The sequence below is a fragment of the Lagenorhynchus albirostris genome, chromosome 2 (assembly GCF_949774975.1).
Source record: "Lagenorhynchus albirostris chromosome 2, mLagAlb1.1, whole genome shotgun sequence".
Lineage (NCBI taxonomy): Eukaryota > Metazoa > Chordata > Mammalia > Artiodactyla > Delphinidae > Lagenorhynchus > Lagenorhynchus albirostris.
Genome location: NC_083096.1, coordinates 165,691,496 through 165,705,518, shown reverse-complemented (window position 1 = coordinate 165,705,518; position 14,023 = coordinate 165,691,496). Strand labels below are relative to the sequence as shown.

The 14,023-nt window shown below is 42.7% G+C and overlaps 1 protein-coding gene across 5 annotated transcripts in view; it reads left to right on the top strand.

Annotated features, from left to right (window-relative positions):
• DHDDS (dehydrodolichyl diphosphate synthase subunit) overlaps positions 1-14,023 on the top strand; it is a 28,321-nt gene that overhangs the window by 2,054 nt on the left and 12,244 nt on the right. For all 5 annotated transcript variants that reach the window (XR_009539032.1, XM_060140964.1, XM_060140961.1 and 2 more), the window contains exons 3-7: positions 906-1,022; positions 3,411-3,553; positions 6,322-6,438; positions 7,264-7,365; positions 13,630-13,744. Coding sequence is in view for 4 of the 5 variants with exons in the window: in XM_060140964.1 (XP_059996947.1) it covers positions 906-1,022; positions 3,411-3,553; positions 6,322-6,438; positions 7,264-7,365; positions 13,630-13,744 (594 nt within the window). In the remaining variant the exon portion in view is untranslated. The remainder of the gene's footprint in view (positions 1-905; positions 1,023-3,410; positions 3,554-6,321; positions 6,439-7,263; positions 7,366-13,629; positions 13,745-14,023) is intronic.

The following is a 14,023-nucleotide window of genomic DNA, read 5'->3' as shown; positions in this document are numbered from 1 at the left end:
AAAGCATCTCCTCAAGGAAACACTGCGGTCACGTGTTGGGAAGAACAAGCTGCATGACTTTACTGGAATTTTTTTTTTTTTATGGCTATATATGGGGGACAAAAGTAGAAAATGTTGGGAGATGCAGGGGAAGTGGTCTATGAAGAGCCCCTCCAGTGAGGGAAAATAGCCCAAGGAGTGAATTTTTGCTATGATAGACAACAAAAGTCTGCTCTAGGCCAGGTAAGAAGTTTTGTTTGCCCCCAAAATGTCTTTTTTGTTTGTTTTCAAATGGCTCCTGACATTTAAATTTTTATAAAAATCTTGATTAGCTTCTCTTGTAAAATAAGAAGATCCAACAATATGAGGCCCCCATTCCTGTGTGACAGGACTCGGATACAACTGAGAAGTGTATGCCTCTTGTGTGGAGGATGCCCTTTACATTTGGCCATACCCATCAATATCCTTCCTGTGCCTTCCAGTTGAAGGCTAACGAAACCAAGGTGGTGGTTAAAGGCATATGGTTAGGAGATGAACTCTGAAAGCACATAGACCTAAATTTGAATCCCCACTTTGTCTCTTCTTGGCTGTGTGACTTATGCAAGTCACTTGACCTCTCTGAGCCTCAGTTGTTTCACCTATAAAATGAAGATAACACTATTTACTTCATATGTTTGTATGATAAAAAATTAAGATGAAATGTGAAAAGCTCAGCATAGTACTTGGCATGTAGTAAGGGCTCAATAAACATATAAATAAAAATGAATAAAAGTGCTTAATGCTTATGTATTGAGCTAAAAGTACAGAATACCCAGTTCCCTTCCTCAGGGCTTTTATCATATAGCTCAAGCCTGTCAGCTTGGAATATTGTCTCCCTTTATCTCTGAGGAGTATGTGATGTGTTCATTTCTCTTCTTACTTCACAGGCAGGCCCAATGCCCAAACACATTGCGTTTATAATGGATGGGAACCGTCGCTATGCCAAGAAGTGCCAAGTGGAGAGGCAAGAGGGTCACTCACAGGGCTTCAACAAACTGGCTGAGGTGGGTACACGTTGCAGAACCCAAGGTGAATGGTCTGTGGAGAATTGGATTATAGCTAGAAAACCAGGCCCTGAGTTTGCTGTGGTTTGAGAGTGCTTTTTTATAGCTGTTTGTCTGTTTTATTGCTTGCTTGCTAGCCATAGATCTCATATCAACATTAACAGAAAATTAAGTCATCCAGTGAATCATCGCAAAATATTAGAAATAAGAACAAAATTGTCTCCTCTTACCACTTTAATCAACAATTTATGTTTTTCTGTGCCTCGTCCCAATCCTTGTAATATGTTCAACATGACTTAACATTTATAAAATTACATCTATAGCTTTGATAACCTTATTTTTTTCTTGACATTTTGGCAAGTATTTTTCTAGGTTGATCTATGGCTTTCTACCTATATGTTTTAATGGCTGTGGAACATTTTTCCTGAGGATCTGCCATAGTTTGTTTAGCTGCTCCACTATTATTGGACATCATAAATGGTACTAGTTTAGAATAAATTCTTAGAAGTGACATTTCCAGAGCAAAGGTAGAGGGTGACTACCCATCCTGAGGTTGAGGTGTTTCTCAGGACACAGGCCTTTAAGTGCTTAAACTAGGAAGAGTGCCAGACAAACCAGGACGTCACTCCAACCAAATGTCATCAACGTTTTATGGTTTTAATGCCCACTGCAAATTGGGAAACAGTAAATTTATCAATAAGAATGGAATATGTCGATCTTTGTGAAACTCTGTCGTCCACGGATCCCAGCTTCTTGGCACAAGAACACGTCCTGAAGCCAGGGCAGTGATATTTTTTGCCTTGAATGAGTGGTTGTGGGGTTCTCTCCAACACTGAGGTCTTCAGGTTTGTTGATCTCAGTTTCTCTTTTGTGACTAAGAGGCAGGTTTTGCCTAGTGCTTAGGAGCTTAAGCTCTGTAGTCACTCAGAACTCATTGGCACCCCTACTCTGCCACTTCCTGGCTCTGTGACCTGCTACAAGTTACGTAGCTTCCCTTTGCCTCAGTTCCTTCATCTGTAAAATGGGGAGATTACATGAGGATTAAACAAGATGGCACAATGAAAAGCATGTGGCACAAGACCTGGCATAAAGGATGTGCTCAAAAAATTGAAGCTGTTGTTATTAGCCTATGTTAACTGAGGTCAGTGGTGGGCTCCGACCCAGGTGTACCCACCAAGTTTGCTGCCTGGTAAGATCTTCAGGTCCCAAGCCTATTCAAGTGTCAGGTTTGCGCTGGTAATTTTCCTGAGGTGGCAGTGAATGGGTTTGTATGTCTGATAAGGGATTAGAAAGGTAGCTCTTCAGCTTTATTTCTTCCGTTCTGTTTGAATGTCTTCTGCCCCTTACCTTTAACCTCCAGGCTCCCCATCTCAACACTGTTATTCTCATCTTCAGTTTGTTCTCCACCTTTAGTGGCACTGGGTTAGAGCAGTACCGTACCAAAGGACTGAGTTTAAATTTGAGTTTCACTTCTTTTTTCGTTGAGGTATAATTTCATACAGGGAAATGCACAGATTTGGGGTTTTGACAGTTGCATTCATCTGTCTAATCCACACCCCTGTCAAGATATAGAACATTTCCATCTCTCTAGCAAGTTCCTTTGTGCCCCTTCCCAGTCAAACCCTGTCCTCCCTCCTCTTCTCCTCCCCTTCCCCCTCACCTTCTGATTTCTATCACTCTAGATGAGTTTTTGCTGTTCTAGAACCTCATATAATGGATTCATATGGTAGAGCTGTGGACTTTTGACTCGTCTTCAACTTTCTGAGCCTCAGTTTTATCATCTCTAAAGTAGGCATGAAAACAATAATTCCTTTCTCAAGGGGTAGCTTGAAGAATCAAATGAAATAATGTATGTGAAAACCCTTTGCAGACTTAAATGATACACAGCTGTGCAATTGTTGCTTTTATTCTTATAACTCATCAGCCTCTCAGTCTATTGGAATAATGATGTTATGCTGTGAGTAATAATACCTTGTGTGTTTATGTATCTTTAGCCACCTTGTGAGGGATGGATTGTGATCCTATTTTACAGATAAGGAGACTTAGGCCCTGAGAGGTTAAATGATATGCCTGCAGTCGCATAGCAAGTGCTTGATGGAGTGAGAGACTAGAACCTAGATCTTTATTCTCTCAGTGAAGAGCTCTTTCCAGTAAACCACAATAGCATCAGCATAATAGTACTCATTAGGTTCACATTTTTCAGTCTCTCAGGTGGTGGCTTTCTGCTTATTTGGTTCATTATTCTGAGAGAGGCATTGGTATTATCCTAGCTTTACCCAGTTTGGGGAGGAGAAAAGTCTGTCTCTCACTGAGTCGGGGCTGAGGCATCTCCTGTTTCCCTTCCTGCTCTTTCCTTGTACCCTAGCTCCTTGCCTTCTCCCCTCTCAGACTCTGCGTTGGTGTTTGAACCTGGGCGTCCTAGAGGTGACGGTCTACGCATTCAGCATTGAGAACTTCAAACGCTCCAAGAGTGAGGTAGATGGGCTAATGGATCTGGCCCGGCAGAAGTTCAGCCGCTTGATGGAAGAAAAGTAAGATGCTGTCAGAGGGGGAGCCTGTGTTCTTATACCACCTCCAGCCTTACCTAACCCTCAACTGTCTTTTCTGAGGCTAGTTAAGGAACTCTAAACCCTTCTACTGTTAGTTAGGCCTCTTCAGTGGCAAATATGGCAAGCTAGTTTTCCTTCCTTCCTTCCTTCCTTCCTTCCTTCCTTCCTTCCTTCCTTCCTTCCTTCCTCCCTTCCTCCCTTCCTCCCTTCCCTTCCTTTCCCTTTCCTTCCTTCCTTCCTTCCTTCCTTATTTATTTATTTGAGGATATAGAGGTATTTCACAGAATTCAAGGATACAGATAGCCAACCTCAGGCAAAACCGAAGCCAGGAATTGAAATCGATTAGGTAGAGCCTCCTCAGACATTTATTTCCTTTGCTCCACAGGCTAACTTTGTCTTCTTCAAGAGAGCTGCTCAGAATGAATTAAAACCCTTAATTGGTCCACCTTAGTTCAAATTTCTACCCCAGGACCAGTGAACTGTGACCAGGGAAGTAGAGTGAGAGAGACTTTGAAAAAGCCATTTTCTGCTATGCAGTCATCCCTAAAAAGTTACTGTACTTCCCTGCATATACCCTTGGACGGGACAGGATGATGCATAAAAGCCCTTTATGGGGATGAGTCAGTACTGTTCTTGCTATCACTAAGTTTACACTTAACTTAGGGAGCAAAGCCAGAATGGGGCAAAGTGGAAGTTTGGTGGAGATTATTTGTTTCACAGCGTGGAACCCTCTTCAGCCAGGACTGCCCCAAAGTGTTCATTACAACCATTCTCTGCCCAGCTCCTCCCCACACCAGGACCAGGAAGATGAGAGAACAGAGAGCTTAGAGCTCTAGTGGAGCTGGGCCTGGGACAGGTCTGTCATTTCCATCCCTGTGTGGGTCAGGGTGCGGGGAGCATAGCCAAGCTTCTCTCTATCCATATTAGTCTCTGGGCCACAGACATTACTCCTTCCCTTGTGGCTCAGAATTCACACCCAAGGGGCTGGGGACAGAGGTAATGGGGCCACATTCCAGGTGTTCAAATTCTTCAAATTCTTCTGTACTTCACACTAATCTTACCTTTTTTAAGTGCTTATACTATGTGTCAGACCCTGAGCCTAACATGTACTCTCATTTAAAATTCACATTATCCTGTGAGAAGGATATTATTATCCCATTTGTAGAGAGGAAGAAAGTAAAAACCAGAGAAGTTTAGGGGTGTATCCTGGGTCACACAGCTATCAGGCAGAGCCAAAACACACAGGGTCTTTCTGACTCTAGAGCTGAGCTGTTGTCTGCTGTAGAGACAAGAAGCAGTCTTAACACTTCTTGAAAGATCAAAATCCATGGCAGTAGAGGTGCTCCTGAGATTGTTCTAATCAGTCACGAGTAGAGAACTTAGGTTATTAAGTCCTAGGCAGAGCAAGAAGAAACCTTAGTGGTGGTTTTCCAGCAATGTGCCACAGAACCCCGTAGTTGTGAGGAGTGGGCATGCAAGGACCCAGAGGGAATGGGGTATACAGTGCTTGTTTGCATTTATCTATTTTATATGTTGGGCTTCTGTTTAAGATTTGATTTGAAGAAAGACTTGTTTGGCTAAAAGAAGTTTGGAAAACCACTGGCCTAGTTCAGTTTCATCAGTTGGGAAACTAATCCTGTTTCCAAACTGTGAAGAGAAGAGAAAGGTTTGCCCATGGTCACGCAGCTAGCTAGTGGCAGAGCCAGGCTGGGAGCCCAGATCTCCTGGCTCCTTGCCAGGGCTTTTACACCTCCTTACTCAGGTCATGTGCCTGATGTCTGAGAATAAGCACTTTCACAGTATGACAGTGGTGGTTATGCAAGGTCAGATAGTAATCGGTGGCACTAGGCACTAGGGCTTGAATCTAGGTATTCTTTTTTTTTTTGGCTACACCACACAGCATGCAAGGTCTTAGTTCCCCGACCAGGGATGAAACCCGTGTCCCCTGCAGTAGAACCATGGAGGAACCGTGGAATTCCTGAATCTAGGTATTCTTATTCAGAGCAACATTTGAACAAAGTAATTTGTTCAAGATCAGACAGCTGGTGAGTAGAAAGCCAGAAATCGAACTTAGGGAGTTTGGTTCCAGAGCCTGTCTTTTTAATCACAACATTACACTGCCTCCATATATATATGTCTGATCTTGAACAAATTACTTAACCTCCCTGTGCCTCAGTTTCTTCGTCTGTAAAAGGGGAATGATAATGGTGTCTGCCTCAAAGGTTGATGTAAGGATGGAATGCATGTAAAACACTTAGACCAATGTCTGGCACTTAGTAAACATATAATTAATGTTAGATGTTACAAAAGTAACCAATAATACAACTCCTGCTGTTGAGGAGTTTATTCACCCATCAAAATGGGACAAACAGCACAGAACACGTGAAATGCAACTTGTTGACAAGGACACACAAGGCGGTGTAATGTGTGGTAAAGAGGTTTGGGTTCTCAAATCAGGCAAACCTGGGATTCTGTCCCGACACAGCACTTGATGGCTGTATGACCTTGGGCAATCCCTATCTAACTATTCTATCTGAGCCTCAGTTTCCCGCTGTAGAACAGGGAGTGTAGTAAACTCCCTTCAGAGTTGTTGAGGGCATTCAGTGAAATAATACTTGTAGATCAGTGCCTGACACACAGGAAGGCACTCAAAAACTGGTAGTTGAGTATCAGCTAAGCACTTTGCTTTCTCCAGCTCAGCAGGTGCTCTGTCCCACCTCCCAAACCTGCCTCCTTTCCCCCCTGATCAGGGAGAAACTGCAGAAGCATGGGGTATGTATCCGGGTCCTGGGTGATCTGCATTTGTTGCCCTTGGATCTCCAGGAGCTGATTGCACAGGCTGTGCAGGCCACCAAGAACTACAACAAGTAAGTTTTCAGATTTCCCCTTAGGGACTGTATTAATCTATGACTCCCTGCTAACTTTAGGGAGACGTCCTGGCCCTTCCTTGGTCTGCATTTGGTACAAGAGGTAATGAGGAGTTGGTTTTGGATGCTTGAGACTTCTTCCTCCATCTGCAGGGCAGACCAGAGGTGGTTCTGCAGCACCTTGTTTTATGTGTGTATACTCACACATACAGTTTCTTATCTTCCTCCTTCATGTGCCTTGCCCCCCATGTACATATGTATTTTTATATATATGTGTGTGTGTGTGTTTAATTGACAGGGAATGGGGTGGGAATGTAGCAGGCCTTATCCCTGTCTCTGAAGACAGATCCTTCAAGAAATTCTCTTTCTGTCCCACTGCTTTAACCAATAGAGGGGATGACCTTGGAAGGGCATGCAGATGCAGAGGAGAACAGTTTAATAATCCAGACTTCATTATGTGTGGCTTTGGGATATAATGCATATTTGGCAGTGGATTTGTTTCACATCAGACTTCCTTCCTATTCTTTGCTTGTTCTAATATCACAGTGAATTCACATCCTCTGAAAGCTGGGGGTTAGCAGAAGGGAAGAAGATTAGGAGAATAATAAGGGTCAGTTAGTATTTTTCTTACTACAAAACTAATATGTTTTTTTCCCAAGAAAACTTGGAAAACTCAAAAAATTAATAATCTCGCTTTTCAGAGGTATCCATGGTTAACATTTGGTGTGTGTTTGTTCTACCACAGAAGGGGTGCTCTGTAATAAGTGACTCCACTCCTTAGTCCCTGTCCCCCTTTGGTAAATTATTCTGTTCTTCCCTTCTCAGGTGTTTCCTGAACGTCTGTTTTGCTTACACATCCCGTCATGAGATCAGCAATGCTGTGAGAGAGATGGCCTGGGGAGTGGAGCAAGGCCTGCTGGATCCCAGGTATCGCAGTTGTTGAGCATGATAGGGAAAACAGGCCTACACCGAACCATAAAATCCCTCCTAAGTCATGTACTTGAGCCAGAAGTCAAATCGGGAATGTATGTGGAAAGATTTGAGAGGGGTGGTCCCCTGCACTTAGAGCTTTGGAATGACTTATTGTAGCCTGCTTCAGAATTTCTGTGTTCACCACAAACCAAGAAGCTCCAGAAAAAATGGCATGGCTTGTAGCAACACTGTGGCATTCAATAAAACATGATGCCCTGCTGGCCCTTTGGCAGAGTTTTTCTAAGAATGATTTTTCAGGAATGCAGCTTGTTGGGGGTATTGGCCTTTAGGCCTTTCATGTTACAGTTTCATGCAAGATCCAGGTATTTTTCAAAAAGAAAGTTGTTCATCATTAGCAACACGGTAGAATTACTAGAGCTGGGAGAGACTTTAGAAGCCATCTGTCTGCTCAGTCCCTCTCCTGTTATTATTAGTGTAACCTTTGGTAATAATATTAGTAAACTAACAACAGCAGTAGTAAAATAATAGTAGCAAAAAACAAGCCAGGCAATGTGTTATGCTGTGTTTATTTGATTAAGTTAATATTCTCATGTTTAAGAGATTTGAGTCTTTTCTCCATTTTATAGATGAGAAAACTGAGCTCACATTGAAATGACTGTCCCAAGGTCATTCAGCTAGTAAGTGCCAGAGCTGGGACTTCTAACAAAAACTGTCTGATTCCAGAGCTTTTGTCCTTACCTTTATTATATATGGGATTGTGGGACCCAGGAGGTTTTCTGACTCCCTTCTTGGGTATAATTCGATTTTCCTGGGAAACTAAATTAAAAATGAAGAAGTTTCTCAGTGAGAATGAAATTAACATTATCAACATTATACAAATTAGCATAAATTTATAATGATGCTAAGCATGATAAAGGCATTGATGCATGGTTCAACAAGAATTTATAATAAGAGGAATGGACCTGGTAGGGAAGGCTCCCCAAAGGAAATGATAAATGACATAAGAAGGGGGTGAGAGGATAAGCAGTAACTGGGGAAAGAGGCAGTATTATGAGGAGCTTGTTGGTTGCACAAATACTGTTGGAATAATTCAAGTAGAGAGTACTTGGAAGGGAGCTTGGATTATGGTGGTGATGGTGGAATAGAGCAAACAGACTGCATTAAGAGCTATGAAGCAGATCAAATAGAGAGGACTTGCGCGGTGGTGGTGGGATGAATTGGGAGATTGGGATTGACGTATATACACTAATATGTATAAAATAGATAACTAAGAAGAACCTGCTGTATTAAAAAATAAAATTCAAAAAAATAAAAAAAAATATTAGAAAAAAAATCGAGAGGACTTGATGGATTGACTCTGGGACAAGGATGTGTTATGGGTGACTCCAGGGTTTTTGACTTATAAAACAGTGGACAGTGGTGCCCTTCGCTGTGCTGAGAACCCTGAGAGGCTGCAGTTTGAGGAAGAAAGTCAGGAGTTTGGTTTGGGATATATTATAGATGTTGAACACAGATATCAGGTTGACAGTAGAGAGAAGTGGGGACTGGAGATAGCAGTCTGGTAACTGAAGCAAAGAGAGAGCATGAGGAATCTAAGGGAGAGTCTAGAGTGAGAAGAGAGGGCCTAGGATGGAGTTTTGAGAAACTCATAAGTTTTACTGGCTGGGTAGAGGAAAATGAGCCTTAAGGAAAAAAGAGAATCAACAACCAGAAAGGTAGAAACAAAAGGGCTGCCAGTATTACAGAAGCCAAGAAAAGAGGGTGTTTGTTAGCGCAGGTGGTGTGGCGGGTGTGCATTGGTGGGAGCAACAGTGTCAAATGCTGTAGAGAGGTCAATTAATATGTGGATCGAAAATTAGCCATTGGGGGAGAAACATTAAGATACTGGTTAAGTTGGCGGTATGGGGGCTGGGCAGGAAGATGAGATATAAGTAGATGAGGGATATATAAGTAGATGAAAGTTATTGATAATTTTCTGATTCTTGGTTTGGGGAATGATTTCATAGTTCATTTTATTCTTAGTGCTTTACGATTAATCTTTTATATAATTTTTTGTATAAATTAAATAATATATTTAAAAAAATAAGGGACAAATGTTTATGCTAAAAAGAAAAAAAGCTATTTAGCAAGCAGATTTAATATGCATTCATGCCTGGAACTAGAACTCTGATCTTGCCTCTTAGTGCAGTGTGATTTATACTGATACCACATTGCAGTAGCCACTGACCCCCTGCTTCTTGCCCAGCTAGATTTCTCATATCCGTTTTCTCTGCCCTGCATGGTTTAGTAACTTGCCTGTGTGGGTTAGTCATGCAGACATGGCGTGGACTGGGCGGGTTGCTAGGGTAAGGAGGCTGATGTCTCAACCCATCAGCTCAGGAAGCTTGGTGTTCAACTCAGACTGGGCTGATCAGGGCCTGAGGCAGTGCTTTTTACATTATTCAGCTTTAGACAAATCCATATTTATAACAGAGAGTCAATGAGTTAATTACAGTCAGGCTCTACCCTTCCCATAACTGGAATTTTTCTATTCTCATCACCACCATCCAACTCCTCATTTTCCTTTCTTCCAGGGTAATATATTTTTTTCTACCAGTCATTTTAACAGATTGTTTTTTGAATCTCAAATTATAAAAGAAGGAATTAGATTTAGCATAAATGATAGTTAATAAACTCTCTTGAGCAGGTCTTGACCATCTGTAGGCCTCTGTCTTCCTCTTAAAACAATAGTGTTAATAATAATTGCCGGGCTTCCCTGGTGGTGCAGTGGTTGAGAGTCTGCCTGCTGATGCAGGAGACGCGGGTTCGTGCCCCGGTCCGGGAGGATCCACATGCCGCGGAGCGGCTGGGCCCGTGAGCCATGGCCGCTGAGCCTGCGCATCCGGAGCCTGTGCTCCGCAACGGGAGAGGCCACAGCAGTGAGAGGCCCGAGTACCGCAAAAAAAAAAATAAAAAAAAATAAAATAAAAAAAAAATAATAATTGCTAATGTTTACTAAGCATTTACTCTGTGCCCAGCACTTGCTAAGTATTCCATGTACATTATTTCATTTAATCCTTAGGCCCTTTGAAGTAGATACTGTTTTTATAAATTGAACCTTGCTGTGAGGTTAAATAACTTGTCCAAGTTCACACAGTTGACCAGGATTTCCAACCTGGCTCCAGAGCCTGTGTTCTCTTTCACTATGGCATACTGACTGCCTTATAGGAGGGTTGAAATGAACAAAAACACAGTATAAAAATAAAAATTAATAACTAATAGTTATCAGGGACTTCCGTGACTGTCCAGTGGGTAAGATTTCGCCTTCCAATGCACAGGATGTGGGTTTGATCCCTAGTCACGAGCTAAGATCCCACATGCCCCATGGCCAAAAAACCAAAACATAAAACAGAAGCAATATTATAACAAATTCAATAAAGACTTTAAAAAAAAAATGGTCCACATCAAAAAAATATACTAAAGGGGCTTCCCTGGTGGCGCAGTGGTTGAGAGTCTGCCTGCTGATGCAGGGGACACGGGTTCGTGCCCCAGTCCGGGAAGATCCCACATGCCGTGCAGCGGCTAGGCCCATGAGCCATGGCTGCTGAGCCTGCATGTCCAGAGCCTGTGCTCCACAACGGGAGAGGCCACAACAGTGAGAGGCCCGCGTACCGCAAAAAATGTGTGTGTGTGTGTGTGTGTGTGTGTGTGTGTGTGTGTGTGTGTGTGTGTGTACTAAAAATAAATAAATAAACAGTAGTCATCAGATCTTATTATGAGGCAGGCATGAGACTAGTAGGAGTTTACCATGCATATTCCTATCTAATTTTCATATAAGGTAGTGACTATTATTTGTCTTATTTTATAAGACCAGTTAACGAAGGTTTAAAAAGTTTCATTGACGGGCTTCCCTGGTGCTGCAGTGGTTAAGACTCCGCACTTCCACTGCAGGGCTGCGGGTTCGATCTCTGGTTGGGGAATTGAAATCTGCATGTCATTCCGATGCTGTGCGGCGCGGCCAAAAAAAAAAAATGCAGACACATTTGAAATTCAGAGGGGTTATGTGGGGATCCAAAGTCCCACAGCAAGGTAGTGGGTCTGGAAATAACCTTTATTCCTCTTATTTATGTAGTGCTTTATAGTTCCCAAGGTACACTCAAATCTGTTATTTCATTTGTTTTGACTCTCACAATAACCTATAAGTAGATAGGACAAATGTGCCATTTCAAAAATAAGAGAGCTGAGAAATTGTTGATTGCACAGGGTTTCACTTTTTTTTTTTTTTTTTGGGGGGGGCTGCTCCATGTGGCCTATAGGATCTCAATTCCCCAACCAGGGATTGAACCCAGGCCATGGCAGTGAAAGTGCCAAATCCTAACCACTAGACCACCAGGGAACTCCCAGGTTTCACATTCTTAATTAAAGAATTAAGATCATGCTATCAAGACAAGACTCAGGGAAATTATCAGGGAAATCTGAACCAGAGCCCTTCCTATTGCCCAGTCATAAGTGAATATTATTTACCATATGACGGTACAGAAAATAAAGCTCCCTCTGTGGTTTGCAAAAAGATGACTGAGAGATGGAGTAACTTACCCAAAGGCACACAGCTAGTAAGTGTAGATCCTTGTTCTGAACACTCAGCCCGGATCTCTGCTTTTTTTTGACTATGCACCCAGAAAAATGTTCCCACACAGAAATTTTGTCTTCTAGACCCTTCCTAAGATGCAGCTGTTACCACCTGGAGATTCTGAATCCTGCCTCTGGATACTTGGCAGGATAGGTAAACAGTATTCTTGGAACCACCACACACCAGTCTTGCAAATACCCTCTTTCCATGGACTGGAGAGTTTAACTTAAGATGAGTGCTGCCAGTCCCCATTCTTCCTTCATTCCATCTCCTTTCTGAGTGTCTGTCTGCTTGGGAAAGTAGCTCTGATCAAACACAAGAGGGCTCATCATTTTGCTGTTTTTTCAAATCCTAAGTAACGTGGATGTTTTGCAGTGTTTCATGGTCCATATGACTTAAATTTAAGTTTTTTTGTTTGTTTGTTTTGCGGTACGCGGGCCTCTCACTGCTGTGGCCTCTCCCGTTGCGGAGCACAGGCTCCGGACGCGCAGCCTCAGCGGCCATGGCCCACGGGCCCAGCCACTCCGCGGCATGTGGAATCTTCCTGGACCGGGGCGCGAACCGGTGTCCCCTGCATCGGCAGGCAGACTCCCAACCACTGCACCACCAGGGAAGCCCAAATGTAAGATTTTAAAAATGTTCTCTATCATAAATTCAAACAATAACAGAAGTATATAAAGTAAAAAGAGATAGTATTTCCTTCTTATCCAACCTTCCAGAGGTAATCACCATTAATAGAATGGTGTATGCCTTTCTAGATTTTGTTCTTTGTTTATATATACATGTATTCACATGTGTGAGTAAGTGTGTGTGTGTATTTTCCACACTGTATTTTTTCTGAAATGTGCTTTTTTTCATTTAATATTACATCTTAGACATCTTTTCAAGTCCATGCATTAGATTTACCTCTATTAAAAACAGTTGCATAGGGAGCTTCCCTGGTGGCGCAGTGGTTAGGAATCCGCCTGCCAACACAGGGGACACGGGTTCGAGCCCTGGGCCAGGAAGATCCCACATGCCGTGGAGCAACTAAGCCCGTGTGCCACAACTACTGAGCCTGTACTCTAGAGCCCGCGAGCCACAACTACTGAGCCCATGTGCCACAACTACTGAAGCCCGCGCGCCTACAGCCTGTGCTCCGCAACAAGAGAAGCCACTGCAATGAGAGGCCTGTGCAGCGCAACTAGAGAAAAGCCCATGCTCAGCAACGAAGACCCAATGCAGTCAAAAATAAATAAATTTATTTAAAAAAAAAAAAAACAGTTGCATAGTATTTCATCAAATTGCAGAGTCATAGGGTGTATCCATTTTAAAAACAAGTGTTTTAAGTGAAGGACAACACATATTCTGGTGGGTGCATCTGGTTTTAGGCTGCAACTAAATGGCTTTGGGCAAACATTTCATCTTCTCTGAGCCTCAGTTTCCTTATCTATAAAGTGAGGATAGAAGTACCTAATGTAGTTGTGAGGATTGAAACCATTCATTAATTTATCAAGCATTTGCTGAGGGCCTTCTACATACCAGGTAGTATTGGCTAATGTATTTGATGGTATTCTATAAACTGGGAAGCTTTATGTAAGGAAGTTCACCATGAGAATAATCCAAAAAGAGATGTGGACTTATCTTTGTCTCTTCCCCACTCACCTTAGCGATGTCTCTGAGTCTCTGCTGGATAAGTGCCTTTATACCAACCACTCTCCTCATCCTGACATCTTGATACGGACTTCTGGGGAAGTGAGGCTCAGTGACTTCCTCCTCTGGCAGGTAGGTCGTTTCCAACCATTGTTCTGTTTGTGTCGAAACTGAAAACTGTGACTGCACCCACAAAACAGATTGGAGGGTCAGCTAAAATCCAGATAAATGTCTCCAGGCTGTGCCTGGTAACTTTTGCTATCCCTTCCTCATCTGTCCCTGGCTTTGTGAGCCTGTGTAGTTCTTACTGTCTAAAGTGCCCAGGGGAAGAATCAAGGCTATCCAGCTGTGGTGAAAGCTTTACTTGAACCTCTCTTCAAGGAACTGGACTTCTGCCTTAGGTCCCTGAGC